Genomic DNA, 25,865 nt, shown 5'->3' on the forward strand with positions numbered 1-25,865 from the left:
TGTGAAGCGTTCTATGTGGGAATGACCAGCAACAAACTGTCCATTCGCATGAATGGACACAGGCAGACAGTGTTTGTTGGTAATGAGGATCACCCTGTGGCTAAACATGCCTTGGTGCACGGCCAGCACATCTTGGCACAGTGTTACACCGTCCGGGTTATCTGGATACTTCCCACTAACACCAACCTGTCAGAACTCCGGAGATGGGAACTTGCCCTTCAGCATATCCTCTCTTCTCGCTATCCGCCAGGCCTCAATCTCCGCTAATTTCAATCTGCCACCGCTCATACCTCACCTGTCTTTCAACATCATCTTTGCCTCTATACTTCCGGCCCGACTGACATCTCTGCCCAAACTCTTTGTCTTTAAATATGTCTGCTTGTGTCTGTATATGTGTGGATGGATATGTGTGTGTGTGCGAGTGTATACCCGTCCTTTTTTCCCCCTAAGGTAAGTCTTTCCGCTCCCGGGACTGGAATGAGTCCTTACCCTCTCCCTTAAAACCCACATCCTTTCGTCTTTCCCTCTCCTTCCCTCTTTCCTGATGAGGCAACAGTTTGTTGCGAAAGCTTGAGTTTTGTGTGTATGTTTGTGTTTATTTGTGTGTCTATCGACCTGCCAGCGCTTTTGTTGGGTAAGTCTCATCATCTTTCTTTTTAAATATATTTTTCCCTCGTGGAATGTTTCCCTCTATTATATTCATATCATTAATTTGAATCCAACAATCACGTTTGTTATTGTTATTGTTATTGTCACTGTTACATTTCATAGTCTTTTCTGTCATCTTATTTCCTCCTTCTGTTTTTGCCAGCAGTTTTACTTTCTATTCACCTTCTCCTTTTTTACCGTAATCCAGTATACAATTTTATCCCGCCGATATATACTCAATAGTACGTAATAATACGTAACCCACTTCCAAACCATAACCAAAAAAATTTTTTTTTTCCGCTTTCAACACTACCGCTGCTATAAAATCCACCGTTTCCAGTTCACAAACAGTTCCTTTCAGCTATTAAACAACCTTTTCGGCTAGTTTTAATATCTTTTGCTTTATTTCCATTTCCGTTTTTCTCACATCATCGATCATTTTTAGCCGCTTCCCACAGGTTTTAACGTCACTATTTCTTCATCAGACAATTGTTAGCTTCATTTCCATAATCTGCCACCACCAAACCACCCTTTTAATACATCCTCACGTAGTTTTTTCAAAATTTTCCCGTATTTCTCCACCCTTTAACGTGTTTTGGCGGCCACACAACCACCTAACCTTTGTGCACATCATTATCTACCTACACAAGTTCACCACAGGATCAACATAGCCCAGCTCTAACCAACCCTTTTTCGCCTTTTTTCACACCAGATCTCCATTTGCTTTCTAGTTTTACCTTTATCCCTCCCCATATATTTTTATATTTATTTTCATTTTCATTTCAGCCTCGTGTTCCACTTTCCACCTTCCAGTACCATGTCACCCTCACAACACCTCCACAACGACCCCATTAAGTTTTATTTACATTCCCTCCGCAAACATGCCTTCGCCCTAGCCAGATTACACTCCCATATTTTATTTTCTCAGGCTTGTCTGACATTTGGCATCACCCCCAAAGGCCTCACACTTAAAGTTCCCATCTCTGGCTGCAACCCTTCTTTCCATCAGTCCCTATACCAGTTCCAAACCGAACAATCCATTGCCCTCACCCACCTAATCCTTCACCTACACATCCACTCAGCCAATCAACACACCCATCAACTCCTGTCCCTAATAAAAGTCCTCAATCTTTCCTCTCCCACATCCACACCAGTTGTTCAGAGCATCCTCCTACAGGCCAACCGCAAATTAGAACAGCATGCCACCCTCCACCTTAAAAAACTATCCAATCTCCTGGTTTCCCACCTCCGGAAAGGCAACTCACTCACCCTTCACAACCTTTCCAGCAAACCTCAACCTCCTCTCATTGCACACAAACCCAGTCTCTCCCATCTACTCAATCTCCCACTTCCAGCTCCACTCCCTCCAAAACCTCAAAACTCCAATCAACACAATCTGGAACCACAACACCCAATTCAGTAGTTAACCTCTCCTCCAAACCTCTCTCCCAATCCGAAACCTCTGTCCTATCCAAAGGCCTCACCTTCAGCCCCACTCCCAAATTTAACCAAACAGCCCTTGTCAAAGATTTACTGTCCTACAGCCGTACTCTCTGCTGGAAATATCACTTTGCCACGAAGAAAAATGATCCTAATCCTACTCCCAATGATCCAACTCCCCAAGATACTATCCAAATTGAACCATGCCTGGAACAGTTCCGTCCTCCCTCACAGCGGGACCCACCTCCTCTTCCTCAAAATCACCCTCTCCTAACCTTCCAGGAATTTCTGACTTCCAGCCTTGCCTCTCAATCCTTCTTAAAAAACCTTAATCCTACTCCCAACATCACCACTGCTGAAACCCAGGCTATCCGTGATCTGAAGGCTGACCGATCCATCGTCATTCTTCCGGCGGACAAGGGTTCCACGACTGTGGTACTTGATCGTCGGGAGTATGTGGCTGAGGGACTGCGTCAGCTTTCAGACAACACTACTTACAAAGTTTGCCATGGTAATCCCATTCCTGATGTCCAGGCGGAGCTTCAAGGAATCCTCAGAACCTTAGGCCCCCTACAAAACCTTTCACCTGACTCCATCAACCTCCTGACCCCACCAACACCCCGCACCCCCACCTTCTACCTTCTTCCCAAAATTCACAAACCCAATCATCCCGGCCGTCCCATTGTAGCTGGTTACCAAGCCCCCACAGAACGCATCTCTGCCTACGTAGATCAACACCTTCAACCCATTACATGCAGTCTCCCATCCTTCATCAAAGACACCAACCACTTTCTCGAACGCCTGGAATCCCTACCCAGTCTGTTACCCCCGGAAACCATCCTTGTAACCATTGATGCCACTTCCTTATACACAAATATTCCGCATGTCCAGGGCCTCGCTGCGATGGAGCACTTCCTTTCACGCCGATCACCTGCCGTCCTACCTAAAACCTCTTTCCTCATTACCTTAGCCAGCTTCATCCTGACCCACAACTTCTTCACTTTTGAAGGCCAGACATACCAACAATTAAAGGGAACAGCCATGGGTACCAGGATGGCCCCCTCGTACGCCAACCTATTCATGGGTCGCTTAGAGGAAGCCTTCTTGGTTACCCAGGCCTGCCAACCCAAAGTTTGGTACAGATTTATTGATGACATTTTCATGATCTGGACTCACAGTGAAGAAGAACTCCAGAATTTCCTCTCCAACCTCAACTCCTTTGGTTCCATCAGATTCACCTGGTCCTACTCTAAATCCCATGCCACTTTCCTTGACGTTGACCTCCACCTGTCCAATGGCCAGCTTCACACGTCCGTCCACATCAAACCCACCAACAAGCAACAGTACCTCCATTATGACAGCTGCCACCCATTCCACATCAAACGGTCCCTTCCCTACAGCCTAGGTCTTCGTGGCAAACGAATCTGCTCCAGTCCGGAATCCTTGAACCATTACACCAACAACCTGAAAACAGCTTTTGCATCCCGTAACTACCCTCCCGACCTGGTACAGAAGCAAATAACCAGAGCCACTTCCTCATCTCCTCAAACCCGGAACCTTCCACAGAAGAACCCCAAAAGTGCCCCACTTGTGACAGGATACTTTCCGGGACTGGATCAGATTCTGAATGTGGCTCTCCAGCAGGGATACGACTTCCTCAAATCCTGCCCTGAAATGAGATCCATCCTTCATGAAATCCTCCCCACTCCACCAAGAGTGTCTTTCCGCCGTCCACCTAACCTTCGTAACCTCTTAGTTCATCCCTATGAAATCCCCAAACCACCTTCCCTACCCTCTGGCTCCTACCCCTGTAACCGCCCCCGGTGTAAAACCTGTCCCATGCACCCTCCCACCACCACCTATTCCAGTCCTGTAACCCGGAAGGTGTACACGATCAAAGGCAGAGCCACGTGTGAAAGCACCCACGTGATTTACCAACTGACCTGCCTACACTGTGAAGCGTTCTATGTGGGAATGACCAGCAACAAACTGTCCATTCGCATGAATGGACACAGGCAGACAGTGTTTGTTGGTAATGAGGATCACCCTGTGGCTGAACATGCCTTGGTGCACGGCCAGCACATCTTGGCACAGTGTTACACCGTCCGGGTTATCTGGATACTTCCCACTAACACCAACCTGTCAGAACTCCGGAGATGGGAACTTGCCCTTCAGCATATCCTCTCTTCTCGCTATCCGCCAGGCCTCAATCTCCGCTAATTTCAATCTGCCACCGCTCATACCTCACCTGTCTTTCAACATCATCTTTGCCTCTATACTTCCGGCCCGACTGACATCTCTGCCCAAACTCTTTGTCTTTAAATATGTCTGCTTGTGTCTGTATATGTGTGGATGGATATGTGTGTGTGTGCGAGTGTATACCCGTCCTTTTTTCCCCCTAAGGTAAGTCTTTCCGCTCCCGGGACTGGAATGAGTCCTTACCCTCTCCCTTAAAACCCACATCCTTTCGTCTTTCCCTCTCCTTCCCTCTTTCCTGATGAGGCAACAGTTTGTTGCGAAAGCTTGAGTTTTGTGTGTATGTTTGTGTTTATTTGTGTGTCTATCGACCTGCCAGCGCTTTTGTTGGGTAAGTCTCATCATCTTTCTTTTTAAATATATTTTTCCCTCGTGGAATGTTTCCCTCTATTATATATATATATATATATATATATATATATACTTATGATGAGACTTACCAAACATTCACATATGTGTGGATATATCCATCCACATATGTGAATGTGTGTGTGTGCTAGTAGCCGTTGGTTGCGAAAGCTAGAATTTTGTGTGTATGTTTGTGTTTGTTTGTGTGTCTATCGACCTGCCAGTGCATTTGTTTGGTAAGTCTCATCATATTTGTTTTTAGATATATTTTTCCTACGTGGAATGTTTCCCTCTATTTTTATATATATGTATTAATAACCTTTCCTTAAATACACATAATTGTTCAAATTTAATTGTGACCATATTTTGTCTGCTGCCCATATTTCAACTGCAAACCTTCCAGCCAAAATATTAGCAGCAGACAAAGTATGGTTATTTATGAATTCCCATAATCTTGTGGATTAACGCACTGTGAGAACAAGAAAATTCAAACCTTTCCTTTGTTTGGGCCAAAATGAACACAATGGACAATGCTGATTTGCATACCGTATTTACTCGAATCTAAGCCGCACTTTTTTTCCGGTTTTCGTAATCCAAAAAACCGCCTGCGGCTTAGAATCGAGTGCAAAGCTAGCGGAAGTTATGAAAAATGTTCGTACATGCCGCCACAACTAACTTCTGCCGGCGAATACATGTAGCGCTACGCAAGCATACTTTGTAGGCACAAAGATAAATACTGGCGCCAAAACCTCTGCGTCAGTAAATAATTTAAAAAAAAAAAAAAAAAAGTGGAAGATGAGATTTTTTTTCTCCGCCACGAGTTTCGACTACTGCATTTTCATACATTATCCAACGAAGTAAATACAAATTCCGTATTCATCTTCGAATGTAGCACAATTTCAGTGTACTACGAAAATCTGACTGGCAAGACTGTTTGGGATGTTTGTCAATATGGCCAACTCTACGTTCTGAATTTTTTCCTGTCTGTGAGAAGAGATGGTTGCTAATAGGAACCTGATGAAATTTGAATCACATACAGTATTCTCTTCACCATAAGAATAATACGAATATAAACATTTTGCCATGTATTCTTTCGTGTTTGCTGCTATCTCATTTAAATCCTGTCTGCCTAATAAACTACGAAACTATAGAGTGAGACAACAGCAAACGTGGAAGAATATACATATCATGTCATGTTTATATTCGTATTATTCTTATGTCTAATAGTGATACAGTCAGAAATGAAGCACGGCAAGTGACTAGATTTTTAAATCTAAGATGACTGTAATTTCTGTGCAGAATTTGATGTAATAAAGAACCGGCCGCAAAGATTTTCAAACGGAGAAAAATTTTCACAAACTCTCGTTCAGAACATGTTCTATCATACGCAGTCTATTATTTGATTCTTGTTGATCATTATCAAAGAAAGCAGCAGTGTAAGTAACAACAAATAGCAGTCTCTTGCCATTGTTTCGCTAATGAGACGATTCCTCTCTCTCTCTCTCTTTTTTTTAAATTGTACGCGGCGGTAGCGCGCACAAAAGCAAGCCATGCCGCGAGCCGCGACTGGCCGTAAACACGCACTATCAGAATGCGACAAACAATGCATGACACAGTGCAGTAATGCATTTTCAGCTTAAGAGTGACGCAAACACCTATAACAAAGAAAACGGCATTTATCAGATCAAAGCAAAATAAGCAATCGATTCAAACCAGACGAAGCACGTGAAAAAGGAAGGGTATCCGTATAAATACGGACGGAGCGCCTGACGCATAGCAATGGCTACGTGGTAAAGCTTAACTGCTAAGCTTACAATTCGAACCAAACTACTGTAGCTGTATCGTCATTCATTCGACCTAAATTGTCTATCATATTACAATGGACCAACTTTGTTTCGATTTGGAGATGCGGCCTAAAACTTTTCTCTCCCCTTGAATTTCGAGTCTCAAATTTCAGGTGCGGCTTAGATTCGGGAAATTTTTTTTTCCTCTATTTCGAGTCTCATTTTTCAGGTGCGGCTTAGATTTGAGTGCGGCTTAGATTCAAGTAAATACGGTATGTTAGTGATCATTTCTCTGTTTGAGTGCAAGATTTTCCTACTCTACCTCTACATATACCTCTATACTCTACAGACATGAGAACACTATGGCAGAGGATACTTCCCACTGTACGATGTTTTAGGATTCTTCCCATTTGATTTGCTACAAGAAAGTGGGAAGAATGATTGCTTAAATGATTCTGGGCATGCTATAATAGTCTTATATCATACTGGTAACCCCTAAACGAGTGACACATCGGGGATTATAGTATATTCCTAAGTTCAATATCTCTTGTTAGTCTATTTGGTATGGATTGTATACACAGTGTGTTGGGATACCGAGCAAATAAAACAATGGTATGTAAAGAGCACCATTGATGCATACGTACTGTACATGAAGAGAGACTCAACTATAATGCTCTGCAGCAGCAAGAAAATGTGTCCCCATCCAGGGCTGGATGCTGCCATTGCACATTGTTTTACATGATTCCAGAGAAGTACATTCATTATACTCAAGTATATAAATATTTTGTTCACATTTTGTAAAAGGAAATGTAGAAGATAAAATAGATATGTTTGTTCTTCATGTCATATAATAAATGTAATGGAAAAGGAGGCTGTAATAAAACAAACATCTATTACAGAAAGAATTATAGCTCACTAATGAAAACATTACCATTGATGGACAATCTGCTCATGCAACACACCCACCAGATAGGAATTCACAATAAATCACAGGTACATGAGTAAAACAAAATAAAAATGTCATTGGACATTACAGCACCACTGTCACATGTCATCCACATAAAAACAATAATTATAAAGTAACAGTATGTTACAATAGGACTCGAGATATCACCTCCATAAGTTATCAAGCCTACTGACATCCTACTGCTGCCTTGGGGCACCATTATCCAACCCCTAACCTACCCACAGTGCCCCTCCTCATCAACCCCTCATGGCACACAGACTAGCTGACCTTTTCCACTTGCCACATCCCTCAATGCTCCCATCCAGCACTCCTCTAAATCCAGAGCCGAAACAATCACAGAACACTGTTGTTAACCTTCCCAGCAAAATCCTCACCAACATAGAAGTTTCAGTCATATCCAAAGGTCTCATCTTCAGCCTGACCCACAAGTTTAACCATGTTGAACATGTCAAAGACCTACTCTCCTTTTCCTAGTCATTGCAATGGAAACACCTCTTTGCCATTAATCCCTCCAATAAAACCAAGCTAATCCAAACAGTGAATGCTGCCTCTCCCATTTCGTACCGCCATCTAACCATCATAACCTCCCTCCCACTCATTACATCTAATCACTCCATCTCCGCATCATTCCCCAGGTCCCTTAAAAAAAAAAAAAAAAAAAAAAAAAAAAAAAAAAAAAAAAAAAAAAAAAAAAAAAAACACCCTTTCAGTGGAAGAGGGGACAGCCATACACAGCCATAAAACAGATTCTGACCTAATGACCCTATCTGCAGGTAAAGGTTCCACTGCTGTCTAATTGGTGGAAGGCCTCCACCAATTGACTGACTCCTCCACTTATAAACTCTCCCAGACTGCTCCCATTTCAGAAGTATGACCTAACACCCAATCACTGCTTAAGGCCTTAGCCCCTTCTTGCTAGAAACTCCCTCCCCCCTCCCCATATCCATTTCCCACCTCACTCCCATCACACCCCACACACTCACATTCTACATGCTGCCCAACATCCACAAGCTCAACAATCTTGGATGCCCCAGTGTAGCTGGTTATTGTGCTCCCACTGAAAGAATTTTGGCCCTCATTGACCAACACTTCAACCAATTGCCCAAAGCCTAGCCTCCACATCAGACACACCAACCACTTCCCTTCCAGGCTCTCCACCATCCCCATCCCTTTACCTCTTGAATCCCTACTCGTCACTGTTGATGCAACTTCCCTATACATAAACATCCCTCATGCCCATGGTCTTGCTGCTGTCTGACACTACCTCTTGCAATGTACTTAAAGCTCAAAACCCACTACCTCATTCCTCATGCACCTTACCATCTATAAACCAAAACACAACTACTTCTCCTTTGAAGGAAAGGTATACAAACAAATCTGCAGTGCAGACATAGGCATCTGCATGGCACGCTCCTGTGTTTATGGGCCATCTAGAGGAAACCTTTCTGGCCTCCCAAAATCCCAAATCCCTGATCTGGTTCAGATACATTGGTAATATCTTCATGATCTGGACTCAGGACCAGGACATCCTATCCTCATTCCTTCACAACCTTAACAACTTCTCTACCATCAACTTCACTTGGTCCTTCTCAATCCAGCATGCCATCTACCTGGATGTTGACCTCCACCTCTCTGAGGGCTCCATCTGCACCTCTGTCCATATTAAACCCACCAATCACCAACATCATCTGCATTTCAAAAGCTGGCATCCCTTCCACACTAGAAAAATCCTCCCATACACCTGACCACCTGGGGATGGGATATCTGCAGTGACAGTGACCATGGTTAAATAACAAAATTCAGAAAATGCTGAGGAAGCAGATGCTGTTGCACTCTCAGTTTGAAAGAGAACACACAAATGATAACAAGAAAAGGTTAGTAGAGATTCGGGCATCTGTGAAAAGACCTATGTGTGAAGCATACAACTACTACCACCATTACACCTTAGCAAAAAATCTGGCAGAGAACCTGGGAAAATTGTGATCCTGTGTAAAATCACAAAGCGGATCTAAGGCTTCCATCCAGTCACTTGTTGACCAGTCAGGTGTGGCAGTTCAATTTAACAAAATGAAAGCCAAAGTTTAAAATTTCGTTTTCAAGAAGTCATTCAGATGGGAGAATTATACATCGGATAGACTTCAGTGTGGATGACATAGTTATAGGCATCCCTTGTGCAGAGAAACGGCTGAAAGATATGAATGCAAACAAGTCACGATCGGATGGAATACAAATTTGGTTTTACAAAGAGTACACTATGGCATTGGCCCCTTACCTAGCTTGCATTTATCATGTATCCCTCACAAAGTCTCAAGTGTCTGGAAAAAAGTGCACGTGAAGGGTAAATCAACAGATCTGCAAAACTGCAGACCAATATCCCTAACTTCAGTTTGCTGTAGAATCCCTGAACTTATTCTCAGTTAGAATACAATAAATTTTCCTGAGACTAAAGAGCTTATGTCCTTGTATCAACACAGTTTTAGAAAGCATCACTCGTGTAAAACTCAGCATGCCCATTTCTCATATGATATACTGTGAACTATGGATGAAGAGCAATAGGCACATTCCATACTTCTATATTTCTTGACACAGTGCCCCATTGGAGGCTGCTAATGAAAGTACAAGCATATGGACTAGATTCACAGTTATGTGAGTGGCTTGAAGACTTTTCAGGTCACAGAATTCGTATGTTGCCTTCTATGGCGAGTGTTCATCAGAGACATTGGCAGAAGTGCTCCCAAGAAGTGCTATATACATACATGATTTGGCAGAGAGAGTGATCAGCCATCTGATACCATTGTTTGCTGATGATGATGTGATGTACGGGAAGGTATTGAAGTTGAGTGACTGTAGAAGAATACAAGATGACTTAGACAAAATTTCTAATTGGTGCAATGAATGGCAGCTAGCTCTGAATGTGGAAAAAGTTAATGCGGATGAGTAGAAAAAACAAACCCATAATGTTTTGATAGAGCATTAGTAGTGTGCTTATGACACACTCACTTCATTTAAGCATCCATGCATAATGTTGGAAAGTGATATAAAATGGAATGAGCATGTGAGAACTGTGGTCAGGAATGCAAATGGCCAAATTCAGTTTATGGGAACAATTTTAGAAAAATGTGGTTCATCTGTAAAGGAGACTGCATTTGGAAAGCTGGTGTGACACATTCTTGAGAACTGCCTGAGTGTTTGGAACCCATACCAGGTCTGATTAAAGGAAGACATCAAAGCAGTTCAGAGACATGCTTTTAGATTCGTTACCAGTAAGTCTGAACAATCCATAAGTGTTATGGAATGCTTCGGGAACTCAGATGGGAATCCATGGAAGGAATGTGGTGTTCTTTTTGAGGAACACTATTAAATAGAAAATTCAGAGACCTAGCATTTGCATCTGACAGCCGAATGAGTCTACTGTCACCAACTTACAGTGTGTGTAAGGGCCATGAAGATAAGATACAAGAAATTAGAGCTCATATGGAGGTACACTAGACTCTCACTAATCCGGCCGTTCCTGGCACATATGGCTGCCGGATTAGCGGAATTGCTGGATTATTGATAGTCTGAAATTTATTTTATTCATTTATTTTGTTTTTTATTTATTTTGAAAACACAGGGGATATAGTGTACTGTACTTTATTAAACCAAAGTACATAATTTTAAAACACAGAGGATATACTTTATTAAATCCAAAAATACATTAATTTTCAAAAAAAACTTGTCCTTGAGTGTATACTGTACATAATTATTCAGTTGTATCACTCACTATGAAACATGTCCCTAATTTTTAACTGTCGGAATAATGATACGCAACGGCAGTATGCTTTATCATGCAACTGCTTTTCAAGCATTACATCGGTACTGCATGTATCTGGTTATTGCATAATGTACTCCAGGAAGACCTCGGCAGCTTCAGCACCATCAGTGTGAGAAATCTTCATGCTCTCTCCTCCTGTGTTCTCTTCTTCATCACATTCATCATTACTTTCTTGCACGCTTTTGATTGTTTCTTCATCTGTTAAAGTTTGGTCTGTACCACAGTTTTTCTCATTCAGCCACTTAGTAACATCTTCATAATCAATTTCTTCTCCTCCTGGAAGGTTGTGGAACACATCAGTGTACAAAGTAATTGACAATTCCGAATTGGGCCACAATTTTCTCCAGCTCTTCATTATGGTAACGCACTCCCATGTGGTATCCCATGCCTCAGCTGCTTGGGAAACAACATCACGTATATTAATTGATTTCCATGCCTTCAGCATAGTTTCGATAGAGTCGTTTTCACCTTCTTTCTGCAAGGAGATGAGAAGTAAATGTCAATAATTACATTTAATTAATTCCAAAATTCCCTGGTCCATGGGCTGAATTAGGGTTGTCACATTGGTTGGGAGACCGTGGCTTGTTTATGTATACCACCGGACTTTCGAGAAACATCTTAAGGATGACTGGGAGCATTGTCAATTATAAGGATAGCTTTCAGTGGAAGATTTTTCTTCTTTAGCTCTTTTCTCATTGCTGATACAAACGTTTCATGGAACCACCAAGAGAAGATTTGTCTGTCTATCCACACTTTCTTCTGAGCACAATATGGCACTAGTAGAATATTTATGTCAGTATGTTGAAAACAACATGGATGTTGAGATTTTCAATCACCATTAGCGGTAGTTTATGACTCCCATTTGCATTACAACATGCCATTAATGTTACACGCTGTTTCTGTTGCTTGTAACCACAAGTTTCCTTCTCGTTCTTGGCTGCTAATGTTTTTGAAGGAAGCGTCTTGTAAAAGAGTCACGTTTCATCTGCATCATACAAGGCATCAGCAGTTAAATCTTATTCCTGTGTTATCTTCTGTATCTCGCTTACAAACTCATCAGCATCCTTATCATTAGCTGAGCAGCTTTCCCCGGTGACTGTCAGCTGCTGAATGCTATGTCATTTTTTCCAGTTCGATAGCCAACCTTCGTTCGCTGCAAACAATTTACTACCGCCAAGTACTTTGTTACATGCAGCTGCTTTCTCCTTTATAATTGGGCCACTGACTGGAATTCCTTTACTGTGTTGTCCTATGAACCATCTATAAACAGCTACGTTCAGTTCTTCATTCTCATTCTTTTGCATAACCTTCCATTTTCCCAACTCACTATCCATTTGTGTTGAGTACTGTCGAATAACATCTTCTTTCTATTTGATGTCATAAATAGCTGCTCATCCAACACTGAAATCAGCAGCAATGGCTTTCTGCGAAGAACCTCAATTTAACTTACCTAAAATTTCGAGTTTCTGCTTGAGGTCTAGTGTAACGTGTTTCCTTTTAAAAGACATGATTCCAAACTGTAAAGAAAGCTACAATTTCAAATACAGTATATAAAACATTGTTTAACTAAGAATTGTTGTGCATGATAATTCATTGTGCACATGTTTTTGGATGTGTGCCAGATTACTGGGAGGCCGGACTAGTGAGGGCCGGATTAGTGAGAGTCTAGTGTATACTGCACATGAAATCCACACTGTGCAATGGTTAGTAAAATGTGAGACTCAAGCTGCCATACCATCCAGGCATGAATCATGTGTTCTATCACCTTGCAAACACAGCTGTGAGAGAAATGGGGCAGTAGCTGCAAGGAAGGTGTTGGTCCTTATCGGGCGTAGTTGTGGGTATGATGGTGGCTTTAAACACCAGCATTTGGGATATGTGCCCTTTGCCCAGATGTGGTTGTACATATGAAGCAGAACGTGCTTCCCTGCAAGAGAAGGGTGCTGCAACAACTGAATGTGAATATCATCTGGCCCTGGGACGTAGGATCGGGATAAAGTGAGAGCATTATCTAGCTCTCTCATAGTAAAAGCCCATTGTGGCACTCACTATTCTGAGAAGAGAAGGGTATTGCCTGAGCCGCCTCCACTTGTTTTCCATGGAGGAAGGCAGGGTGACAGTGGGAGGAGCTCAAAGTGGTAACAAAATGGTGGCCCAACATGTTGGAGATAGCAATATCTACTATGACATTGTCTGCTACTGTCAGGCCAAAAATTGGGGAATGGATCTTGGTCCCAGAGAGCTGCCGGAGTTTGGCCCACACGAAGGAAGAGGGAGTAGAACTGTTAAAAGAACTAGTGAATGAAATCCAGCTAGCTTTTTTGCTATCCCGAAGAACGCAAAGACACTGTGCATGCAACAGTTTATAATAAATGCAGTTTGCCATTGTAGGATGACAGCTAAAAACGTGGAGAGCACATCTCCAGATGCAAATTGTGTCACAGCACACCTCAGTCCACCTATGGACCAGGACACAGCATGGTAAAGAGGAAGTGCAGGGAATGAAATGTTCTGTGGCAGTAAGGATAACATTTGTAAGATATTCCACCTTGTCATCACAACTGGGGAAATCTTGTTCATCAAAGGTCACCAGGGAGGAGTAAGGCCTCCAGTCAGCCCTAGTAAGCCGCCATCTGGAAGTGCGCACAGGTGGGATAGGAGTCAGCAAATGCATAGCACATGGGAAATGGTCGCTCCAGTATGAGTCAGAGAGAATGGACCACTCGAGATGATGAGAAAGCTGGACAGTGTAGAAGGATAGGTCCAAATGGGAATTGTTGTGCATGGAGTCTGAAAGGAATGTTGGTGCTCCAGTGTTAAGGCAGAAGAGGATGAGTTAACTAAGAAGTTCAGCCAAGAGGGTACCTCTCTGACAGGTTCTGGGAGAACCCCAAAGGGGATGATTGTGCATTAAGGTCACCGAGCAGCAGAAACGGGTGAGGTAGCTGCCCAATAAGCCGGAGGAAGTCTGTCCCGGTGCCATCGAATGACAGGGGGATGTAGAGGGATGTAAACAGTACAAAGGGAAAAGTTCAAGTGAGGAAGGAAAAGGCAACAGCTTGAAGGTGGGTAGTCAGGGAGATGGGCTGACTATGAATGTCATCCCATTTGACCATATGAGCAGCATGACTACCCCACGAGATGGAATGCTGACCTGGGGGTGGGGGGTCACAACGGACAGTGAAGAAATTCAAGAGCTCAAAGCAGTCATGAAGATGCAAGTTTGTTTCCTGGAAGCAGAGAACAAGAATACACAGGTATTCTAAGAGCAGCCATAAATCCTCGTCATTTGATCATACGCCATGAACATTCCATTCAAGGAGAGCCATAACGAGGAAAGGGGAGGAGGAAAAAAAAATGAAGGGATGTCACCTCAGCAGATGCTGAGTGCCAGCCTTCAAAGACTCACTGCTACAGGGTGCAAAGGCTAAAGGATCCTGCTCCATGAGATCCACAGAGGCATCAGCACTCTCCCTTCATCAATACGTGGAGTCCAGGGCAGAAACATGGTTGGCATTGCGCACTGGCAACACAGAGGTCAGCCGGGCGAGGGTATTGTGTGGCGACACCGTCGTAGAGGATCTCCAAGCTGGTGAAGGAGAAGACCATTTGCCTTTGTTTGACCTCTTGGAGCCTTTCCAGTTGGCAGGGGATGACTCTGATGTTTGTTGGCTGGAGGGCCGTAGGAAGTTTTCACAGGAGTATTCTTTCTGTTCTTTTTGGACTGATGGTTGTGTAGCAAGTGACTTCATCCCGGGAGGAGAATGTTTGGTGGTTTGTTGCACAGCTGGACGAGGAGACGACAATGCTTCTATGACACTGGGCGAATTCACAACCTCAGTGCTGAATTTGAGGTCACATGTCTGCGTGGCCATGTCCTTCATGGAGGGAGATCTAGCAAGAACAGTACTGTAGGTGCCAGATGGTAGAATGCAGGGTTTTGCAACCGTCCAACAACTTGTGAGTGACCAGGTAGACACTTTTTCCTTTACCCACATCTCTTGGACAGCCCGCTCATCAAGATAGGAGGCGGTGGTCGCAACTGCAGTTGATACAGATGGGAGAAGGACCAGGCAATTGCCCTCATTCGCATCCCTACCATAGGTAATACATTTGGCCGGATGTTGACAAGACTTTCAAGTGTGGTTGAAACGATGACACTGGTAGCAAGTTCAGAGTGTACTGTCAGACTATCATAACTTAATAGCCTGCTTTGATCTTGAATGGAAGCACCACTCTATCAAAGGTGAGAAAAAGAGTGCATGTGGTCTCTAAGGATGCATCTACCTTTTTGATCTCCCGATGGATGGCAACAACACCACAGAGAGGTATGTTTGGATTTCTGCCTCGGTCAGACCATTGAGCAGCCTAGTGTAAATAACATCATGGGAAGAATTCAGAGTTCTGTGGGCCTCAACACAAACAGGATAGCCATGGAGAAGCAAAGCTGCACGTAACACAGTTGTTGTGCTTGAGAATCAGAAGTAGACTCCAAAAACAAAGTGCCATTGCGTAAACAAGAGCAAGGTTTCACAGGGCCGGCAATTGCATTAACACCTTTCTGAATTAGAAATGGATTTACTGTTGCAAAGGATTGACCATCTTCATTGTCTGAAACCACAAGGAACTGTGGTGCAGCTGGGAGGGTCTTTGAATCAGAAGCTTCATTCTGTTTATGTTTTGTAGATGTGGACTGGAAAGATGATGATTGGCTCATTGTGAAAAAAATCCCCCATGATTGTCAGAATCTCGAATGGCATGCTCCTTCTAACTGGGGACGCCACTCACAGGGGGGCTAACCACCTTAGATGATGTGACTTCTGAAGTTTTCCCGGCGTATTTCTTCTTCTAATAATTTCCGGGTATGCAGCCGGATCCCGTCGACATTCTGCCACGATATTTCGGCCCAGAGACGTCCGGCCATCATCAGGTGAGTACACAACTACTGAAGAGCCCAGGTGCAGTCGCGGTATTTATGCCGAATCTCGCGCATGTGAAATGTACTGGCATCCTACAGCGCATGCGTCAGATGTTGACATGCGCAGCATAGCCCAGTTGTACGTGCTGCCCTCGGTGGTGGAAATAAAGTTTCATCTAGTCATTGAACATCGAATGACACTGTCGATTCCGCTGTGATTGTATAATTTTAATAACAGGATTCCAATTTTTATCCAGCTGAAAGCCGTTGTCACGATTTATAAGATTATTGGCAAGACGTATTTCCACTGATTCCTTGATTACGGAATCCCAAAAACCGGAAACCGGGGATAAAATTTTTGTTACATTGTATTCCATTGAATGTCCCAAAGAAATACAGTGCTCTGCTACTGCCGATTTTGACGGTTGCCGCAGACGGGTGTATCTTTCATGTTCTATACATCGTTCATGGACAGTTCTTGTCGTCTGGCCAATATATGCAGCGCCACATTCACAGGGAATTTTGTAGACGCCTGCCTTCTTCAGTTGTAAATCGTCTTTAACGGATCCAACCAGGGCCCGGTTCTTTGCTGGTGGACGAAAGATAACCTTGATTTTATTTTTCTTCAGTAATCGGCCTATTTTCGACGACACATTCCCGGCGTATGGAAGGAACGCAGTTGATTTAAAGTCATCATCTGCGTCCTCAGTGCGTTGCTTCTTGTTATGATAGTTGCGCATGGCCTTCCTTATTTGGCGAGAAGTGTAGCCATTCTCTTTGAAAACCTTCTCCAAGTGTTCTAATTCTGCGTGGAGGCTTTCATCATCCGATATTATATGCGCTCGATGTATTAAGGTACTGAGAACACCGGCTGTTTGTGCTGGGTGATGGCAGCTTGACGCCTGGAGATACAGATCTGTGTGAGTCGCTTTCCTGTACACAGAATGTCCTAATGACCCATCATTTTTACGGCGTACTAGCACGTCTAGAAATGGTAAAGTGCCCTCTTTTTCAATCTCCATCGTAAATTTGATGTTCTCATGTAATGAGTTTAAGTGATGAAGGAATTTCTCCAGTTCCTGTCTGCCATGAGGCCATACAGCAAAAGTATCATCTACGTACCGCCAGAAGACCGTAGGCTTTAAAACAGCAGACTCAAGTGCTTTCTCCTCAAAGTCCTCCATAAAGAGATTAGCTACCACAGGCGACAAAGGGCTCCCCATGGCGACGCCGTCTGTTTGTTCAAAGAATTCGTCATTGAATAAAAAGTACGTTGAGGAGAGTATATGTTCAAACAAGGCCGTCATTTCTGCACTGAATAAGTTACCAATAAGATGTAATGATTCCATTAAAGGCACTTTGGTAAAAAGTGAGACCACATCAAAGCTGACTAATAAATCCGAGCTGCTAAGCTTAATTTCCTTCAAGCGACTGACAAAATCCTCGGAATTACGTATATGGTGGCAACACTTACCCACATACGGCTTTAGTAACGAGGCCAGATATTTTGCTGTAGAATAGGTCGCAGCACCAATATTACTCACTATTAATCGTAGTGGGGCACCATCCTTGTGTATCTTCGGAAGACCGTAGAGTCTTGGTGGTACTGCATTGTGTGGTCTCAAACTCTTGATAACTTCTTCAGGTAGAGAACAGTCGTTCAAAAGGGTAGTAGTTTTCCTTGATATTCGGCTTGTTGGGTCCTTTTCAATTCTACGGTACGTAGAATCATTTAGCTGACAATATATCTTCTCGTTGTAGGCTTCTCTTGTCAGAAGAACTGTGGCGTTACCCTTATCCGCAGGCAGTACGACTGTGCTAGTATCTTCTCTCAGGCTGCGGAGAGCAGCTCTTTCAGCTGGCGAGATGTTACTCCGTTGTGGCGCACATTTCAACAACGTTCGGCAAGATTCACGTCGAATTTCGTCTGCAGAATCCACAGGGAGACATCTAATGGCTTCCTCAATGGAACTGATGAAATCCGTTAAAGGCAGTGAGGCAGGTGTAGGAGCGAAGTTTAAACCTTTCGCAAGCACTGACATCGTCGCATCGTCAAAAGATTTCTCCGTGAGGTTCACCACGGATCGTCCAGAGATAGCTTCTTGCGGTTTTCGTGTTACGAGTTGGCTAAATTTCGCACTTTGTCTGTTCGTACTGTCCCAGTGAGCCCAGTCTGCCTTGGCCCAGGATACGCCGTCAATCCAGTCCCAACTAAGGGAAGAACATCTTGCTGAAATCTTCAGATGTAAATAATATAAATTCCTGGCGACAGCGTCTAACTCACGTCGCGTAAAACGGATTCGTTCTCTTACTAAAGCCAGACTCGCCTTGCGTTTTATATTGTTGGCAGCCACACTATTAATAAAATGAACAACTCTGGCGAAAGTTGGAATCAAGTTATTGTCTCTACATTTCAGTAAAAAATTTAGCGAACACAGCAACCTGGCTCTTTTCTCACGTAATTTATCCAATACGTGGATATCCTGAACCATCTCCTCCCCGTAAAGGTATTTGATGTGACTTCTGAAGTTTTCCCGGCGTATTTCTTCTTCTAATAATTTCCGGGTATGCAGCCGGATCCCGTCGACATTCTGCCACGATATTTCGGCCCAGAGACGTCCGGCCATCATCAGGTGAGTACACAACTACTGAAGAGCCCAGGTGCAGTCGCGGTATTTATGCCGAATCTCGCGCATGTGAAATGTACTGGCATCCTACAGCGCATGCGTCAGATGTTGACATGCGCAGCATAGCCCAGTTGTACGTGCTGCCCTCGGTGGTGGAAATAAAGTTTCATCTAGTCATTGAACATCGAATGACACTGTCGATTCCGCTGTGATTGTATAATTTTAATAACAGGATTCCAATTTTTATCCAGCTGAAAGCCGTTGTCACGATTTATAAGATTATTGGCAAGACGTATTTCCACTGATTCCTTGATTACGGAATCCCAAAAACCGGAAACCGGGGATAAAATTTTTGTTACATTGTATTCCATTGAATGTCCCAAAGAAATACAGTGCTCTGCTACTGCCGATTTTGACGGTTGCCGCAGACGGGTGTATCTTTCATGTTCTATACATCGTTCATGGACAGTTCTTGTCGTCTGGCCAATATATGCAGCGCCACATTCACAGGGAATTTTGTAGACGCCTGCCTTCTTCAGTTGTAAATCGTCTTTAACGGATCGCCTCCACGCAGAATTAGAACACTTGGAGAAGGTTTTCAAAGAGAATGGCTACACTTCTCGCCAAATAAGGAAGGCCATGCGCAACTATCATAACAAGAAGCAACGCACTGAGGACGCAGATGATGACTTTAAATCAACTGCGTTCCTTCCATACGCCGGGAATGTGTCGTCGAAAATAGGCCGATTACTGAAGAAAAATAAAATCAAGGTTATCTTTCGTCCACCAGCAAAGAACCGGGCCCTGGTTGGATCCGTTAAAGACGATTTACAACTGAAGAAGGCAGGCGTCTACAAAATTCCCTGTGAATGTGGCGCTGCATATATTGGCCAGACGACAAGAACTGTCCATGAACGATGTATAGAACATGAAAGATACACCCGTCTGCGGCAACCGTCAAAATCGGCAGTAGCAGAGCACTGTATTTCTTTGGGACATTCAATGGAATACAATGTAACAAAAATTTTATCCCCGGTTTCCGGTTTTTGGGATTCCGTAATCAAGGAATCAGTGGAAATACGTCTTGCCAATAATCTTATAAATCGTGACAACGGCTTTCAGCTGGATAAAAATTGGAATCCTGTTATTAAAATTATACAATCACAGCGGAATCGACAGTGTCATTCGATGTTCAATGACTAGATGAAACTTTATTTCCACCACCGAGGGCAGCACGTACAACTGGGCTATGCTGCGCATGTCAACATCTGACGCATGCGCTGTAGGATGCCAGTACATTTCACATGCGCGAGATTCGGCATAAATACCGCGACTGCACCTGGGCTCTTCAGTAGTTGTGTACTCACCTGATGATGGCCGGACGTCTCTGGGCCGAAATATCGTGGCAGAATGTCGACGGGATCCGGCTGCATACCCGGAAATTATTAGAACCTTAGATGATTTTTCACACCTCAGTTCACACCTCCTTAACACCTGACTGAGAGACCAATTGGCAATTTGGGAAGTTAGCAGCTTACGCAGTCAGCCCTCCCTCAGCCTTGGCTGTGTCGGGGGGTACTTGCGAACCCTATCTGTCAACCCAGGGCTGAGACTTATGCGTTACCCAGTCACCTGTTACACATCAAGTGTGTGGGCCAGCCTTCAGGAGCACACAGGGAGGAAGAAGGAAAAGAGGAGCCTCAAATGCCAAAGGGGAGGAAGCACAGGAGAAGGTGAATGAAGAAAGGGAAAAAAAAGAAATGAAGAACAGTGGTGAGACTGTTCTTATGTCAGCTACAGAAAATGGAGAACATTCCTAAAAACACCCCAGACATACTCCCCAAGGGAGGGGAAAAATAATAGCAAGAGGATAGACAAGCAGCACGAAAGGGAAAAGATACTGCAGGCTGGTGCCCCAGGGTAGCCAAGCACAAACAAATCCACCAAAGAGTGGCGAGCCTCCTGGAGGGGGGGGGGGGGGGGGGGGGGGGGGGGGGTACTGAATGTGTAACAGTCTTTCTTGGTGCCTGTCTGCAACTCAAAGTGTCATTTTCAGGGTGAGTAGCAATCTATCCTTTCCACAATTGTTGAGCATTCCTTTTCATATCTCTACAAATTGTTACACGTAGGTATTTGCAGGAGCTGACTAATTCAAATGCTTAACTCTGTTTTCAAATGTTCTTTTACAAAGGAAAACCCAGGAGAATTTCCCCAATTTAATCCTTGTACCACTGAAAAGATGAGTGAAATCAGTATTAGTGTCAGCCGTGCTGAGCAACAGTTGATATTGTTAAAAGTGAACAAAGCTCCAGGGCCCAAAGGAATACCTATAAGGTTCTATACTGGATTTTTGTCTCAGTTAGCCACTCTTCTAACTATAACTGATTGTAGATCTCTCACAAAAAAAATTTTGCCCAGTAGTTGGAAGAAAGAGTAGGCCACACCCATCTACAACAAGAGGAAGAAGTGATCTACAAAAGTACCGCGCAATATCCTTGACATTGATTTGTTGTACAGTCTTAGAACATATACTGAGCCCAGACATAATGAGGTGTCTCCAAGAGAGTGACCTCCTCGACACCAGCCAGCATGGGTTCCTAAAACATCTATCATGTGAAACCTAACTCACACATTTCTCACATGACATACTGAAAACATTGGATCGAGGCAGTCAGGTACATGCTGCATTTATTGAATTCTGAGTCAGAGCTTGACAAGATTTCAAAGTGGTGCAAAGATTGGCAACTTGCTTTAAATGTTCAGAAATGTAAAATTATGAACTTCACAAAATGAGAAAATGTAGTATCCTTTGACTAAAATATCAGTGAGTCATAGACGGAACTGAACAACTCATACAAATATCTGGGTGTAACAATTTGTAGGTACATGAAATGAAATGCTCACATAGGCTCAGGTGTGGGCAAAACAGGTGGCAGACTTTGGTAGAATACTTGTGAAGTGAAATCAGTCCTCAAAGAAGACCACTTACAAATCACTTGTGTGACCCATTGTAGAATATTACTTAACTGTGTAGGACCTGTACTAGATAGGACTAACAGGGAATATTGAATGTATACAGAGAAGGCGGCACGAATGGTCATAGGTTTGTCTGACGCTTGGAAGAGTGTTACCAATATTTTGAAGAAACTGAACTGGCAGACTCCTGAAAATAATTGTAAGCTAACCTGAGAAAGTCTACTAACCAAGTTTCAAGAACCTACTTTAAATGAAAACTCCAGGAATACACTACAAACCACTAAATATAACTCACATAGGGCTCATGAGTGCAAGATTAGAATAATTAAAGCATGTACAGAGGCATTCAAGCAATCATTCTTCCCATGCTTCATACTTGAATGTAATGGTCAGAAACCCTACTAATTGGTACACTGGAATGTACCCTCAGCCACGCACTTCACAGTGGTCTGCAGAATGTAGATGTCAGAGAATGTGGATGATAATTTTGTGGATCACCTCTGCTACCCTCCTTGTAGGCAGGAGTGACTTGTTTTCTTCCAACTATTAGCAACATCTTGTCCTCAGAGCGGGTGGTTCCCTCTCAGTCTGGGGTCTGAGGGATGTGCAATTCCTTTCTAATCTTCCCCAACCTCTCCCTCTTCCCTACCTGAGGAAGGAACAGTAAGTTCTCATGAATAGGAAAGTGTCACATATTTTTATATGTGCCTATGAGGACTATTTTTATTTTGCCTCCTGAAGTTAAGTTCTGGCTGGCAATTCTATCACATAATGTTGTTGTTTTCTTGAGTGCATTTTTACTTTTATTTTTATTTTATTTTTATTCAGTAGGATATTTGTTAGATGACTGATCAGGTTGTTAAATGTTTCACAGGCAATGTTCATAATAAAGTCACCATTTAATATTTTCTGCATTAAGTACTGTATTCAGTTAAATTACGCAATTAATTTACTACTCCATTTATCTTTTCAATTAAATAAGGCTTTTAATTTAATACTTAGTCTATAAAATGTTGAGAATCTGATGAAAACAGAATTTCAGTTATAATATATCCACTTCTATGAATTGTTCATTAATTTGTTGCAGTGGGTGCTGGTGTCACACTGCTACTTCCTGATACAGATAAAGCATCACTGCAATAGCACCTCAAGACTGACGATCTTCATAGTAGTTCACAGCAAATCTCCAACAGACACCAATCTGCAACATTACTTACCAGAAATCTGTGTGTGAAATGAAACAAACAATAACCAGCGGTTTCAAGGAGTTTTCTCTACCAATTTAAAAAATTTATTGTTTTCATTGTTAGAAAAATGTGAGAAAACTAATGTGAAAATATTAGAATGAATTTGTACTAGCAAGAAAGAAAATTTGAATTATATTTTTACACTGCTGTGGACTGCAGAGTAATATGAACCTGCCTAACACATTAAAACTATGTGGTGCCAATCCATAACTTGAAAATTCATCCTTATCTTTCATAGGTCTAAATATTAGTCTGGCACACAGTTTAAATCTACAAGGAGTGTGCAAGAAAGAAAAACAGTTTTGTACACTTTTTGGTCACCTGATACATCATTTCCCCAATTATCCTCTCATTCTTATTCTGTTTCACACTGAATTTGTCACCATCAAATAGCATTTATTCATATTTTGACAATAACTTTTATTCAGGATGAATTTTTCACTCTGCAGTGGAGTTTGCACTGATATGAAAATTTGTGGCAGATTAGAACTGTGTGCCAGGCAGGAACTAAAACCCGGGACCTTTGCCTTTTGTGGGCAAGTGCTCTACTGACAGAGCTACTCAAGCACTTTACTTCTGCCAGTACCTCAACTACACCTACGTGATTACTCTGCTATTCACAATAAAGTGCCTGACAGGGGGTTCGATGAACCACCTTCAAGCTGTCTCTCTACCGTTCCACTGGCAAACGGCTCACGGGAAAAACGAGCACTTAAATTTTTCTGTGTTAGCCCTGATTTCTCTTATTTTATCGTGATGATCATTTCTCCATATGTAGGTGGGTGGCAACAGAATGTTTTCACAATCAGATGAGAAAACTGGTGATTGAAATTTCATGAGAAGATCCCACGCAACAAAAAACACCTTTGTTTTAATGATTGCCACTCCAATTCACATATCATGTCTGTAACACTATCTCCCCTATTTCATGATAATACAAAACGAGCTGCCCTTCTTTGTACTTTTTCGATGTCATCTGTCAGTCCCACCTGATGTGGATCCCACAACGCACAGGAATACTCCAGAAAAGGGCGGACAAGCATGGTGTAAGCAGTCTCTTTAGTAGATCAGTTGCACCTTCTAAGTGTTCTGCCAATGAATCGCAGTCTTTGGTTTGCTCTACTCACAATATTGTCTATGTGATCATTCCTACCTTAACAGAAGTTCTACATAACTCGTAGTACTCGCAATGTTGGAAGAAAGCATATTGTGTAGATGTAGCTTAGTGACAGCCAGGGAGATGTTTTTTCACTCTAACTTTTATGTTGTTACTTATAAGAAAGCTGTGAGTTATATGTCACAAAACTTGTGAATGTGTCAATATTTTCTTGAATCATATTACAATGAAATTTTACACAAATAATGAGTATTTAAAGTCATAGCAGTCTGGAACTAAATAAGAAAATTCTTTCAAACAACTGAAAATCCAGGATGGAATAATATCATGAATAGGATAGATTGTTACTCACCATACAGAGGAGGTATTGAGTTCAAGACAAGCACAACAGAAAGACTGCTATACATGTGAACTTTTAGCTAAAAGGCCTTTTTCTAACATAAAAAACACGCACACATTCAACATACACACTCGACCACAGTCTCTTGCAACTGTGATTGGATTGCGGGCAACTGTGTCTGCTAGAAGACGCAATCTAGGTGTTGAGGGTAAGGAGGCGGCTAGTTTGGGGAGGGGAATGGGTAGCAGAGTAGGGGTGGTGGAGGATGTAGTGCTGACTGTGGGAGCATACAGGGAAGTGGCAGGGACAGGGTAGGGCTGCTAAGTGCAGTCAGCAGGTTTGAGGGGGAGGGGGGAGTGGAAAAAGAGAGAAGTACAGGAGGGGAAAAAAAGGGGGAGACTAGTAGGTGCATTGGTGGAATAGGAAACTGTATAATACTGGAGTGGGAGCAGGAAAGGGAACAGGTTTACTTCATCTGGTCCTCTTCAACTCAACAACCCACTTTCCTCAATGTTGAGCTCCACCTCAAAGACGGCTACATCAGCACCTCCATCCATATAAAACATACCAACCACCAGCAATACCTCCACTTCGACAGCTGCCACCCATTCCATACCAAGAAGTCTCTTCCATATAGCCTAGCCACCCATGGCCACTGCATCTGTAGTGACGAGCAGTCGTCCTCCAAATGTACCAAAGATCTCACTGAGGCCTCCACAGAGTGAAATTACGCTCTAAACATTTTACAGAAACAGATCTCTCATACTTTGCCTTTTCAGGCGCTGACCACCTCTCACATTACCACCATCAGGCCACAAAGAAGCACTCCCCTCATGAGTCAGTACCGCCAAGAGCGGAGCAGCTGAATCACATTCTCTGTTAGGATTTCAACTACCTCTCATTGTGCCCTATAATAAGGAATATCCTATCCACTACCCTTCCCACACTCCAACTATGATATTCTGCCACCCGCTAAACCTACACAATATACCTTCTCAGCCCTTCTCAGTCCCTAGTCCACTCTTAATTCTAGTCCCTTGACTTGTGGCTCATATCCCTGTAATAGACCTAGATGCAACACCTGTCCCATATATCCTGCCACTACCACTTACTCCAGACTGGTCACAATCATCACCTATCCCAGCAAAGGCAGGGCTACCTGTGAAACCAGTCATGTGATCTACAAGCTAAGCTGCAACCACTGTGCTGCATTCTATGTGGGCATGACAACTAACAAGCTGTCTGTGTGCATAAATGTCCACTGACAAACTGTGGCCAAGAAACAAGTGGACCACCCCATAGCTGAGAACACCATCCAACACAACATTCTTCATTTCAATGACTGCTTCATAGCCTGAGCCATAGGGATCCTTCCTACCAACA

At 43.0% G+C, this 25,865-nt stretch overlaps 1 protein-coding gene across 1 annotated transcript in view; it reads left to right on the forward strand.

Moving 5' to 3' along the window:
* LOC126190909 (synaptic vesicle glycoprotein 2B-like) overlaps positions 1 to 23,201 on the forward strand; it is a 249,317-nt gene extending 226,116 nt beyond the window's left edge. The window contains exon 12 of the mRNA XM_049931539.1: positions 22,866 to 23,201. Within this exon, the coding sequence (XP_049787496.1) occupies positions 22,866 to 22,921 (56 nt within the window). The 3' untranslated portion in view covers positions 22,922 to 23,201. The remainder of the gene's footprint in view (positions 1 to 22,865) is intronic.
* The last annotated feature ends 2,664 nt before the right edge of the window (positions 23,202 to 25,865 follow it).

Source organism: Schistocerca cancellata, chromosome 6 (assembly GCF_023864275.1).
Source record: "Schistocerca cancellata isolate TAMUIC-IGC-003103 chromosome 6, iqSchCanc2.1, whole genome shotgun sequence".
In the NCBI taxonomy this organism is placed as follows: domain Eukaryota; kingdom Metazoa; phylum Arthropoda; class Insecta; order Orthoptera; family Acrididae; genus Schistocerca; species Schistocerca cancellata.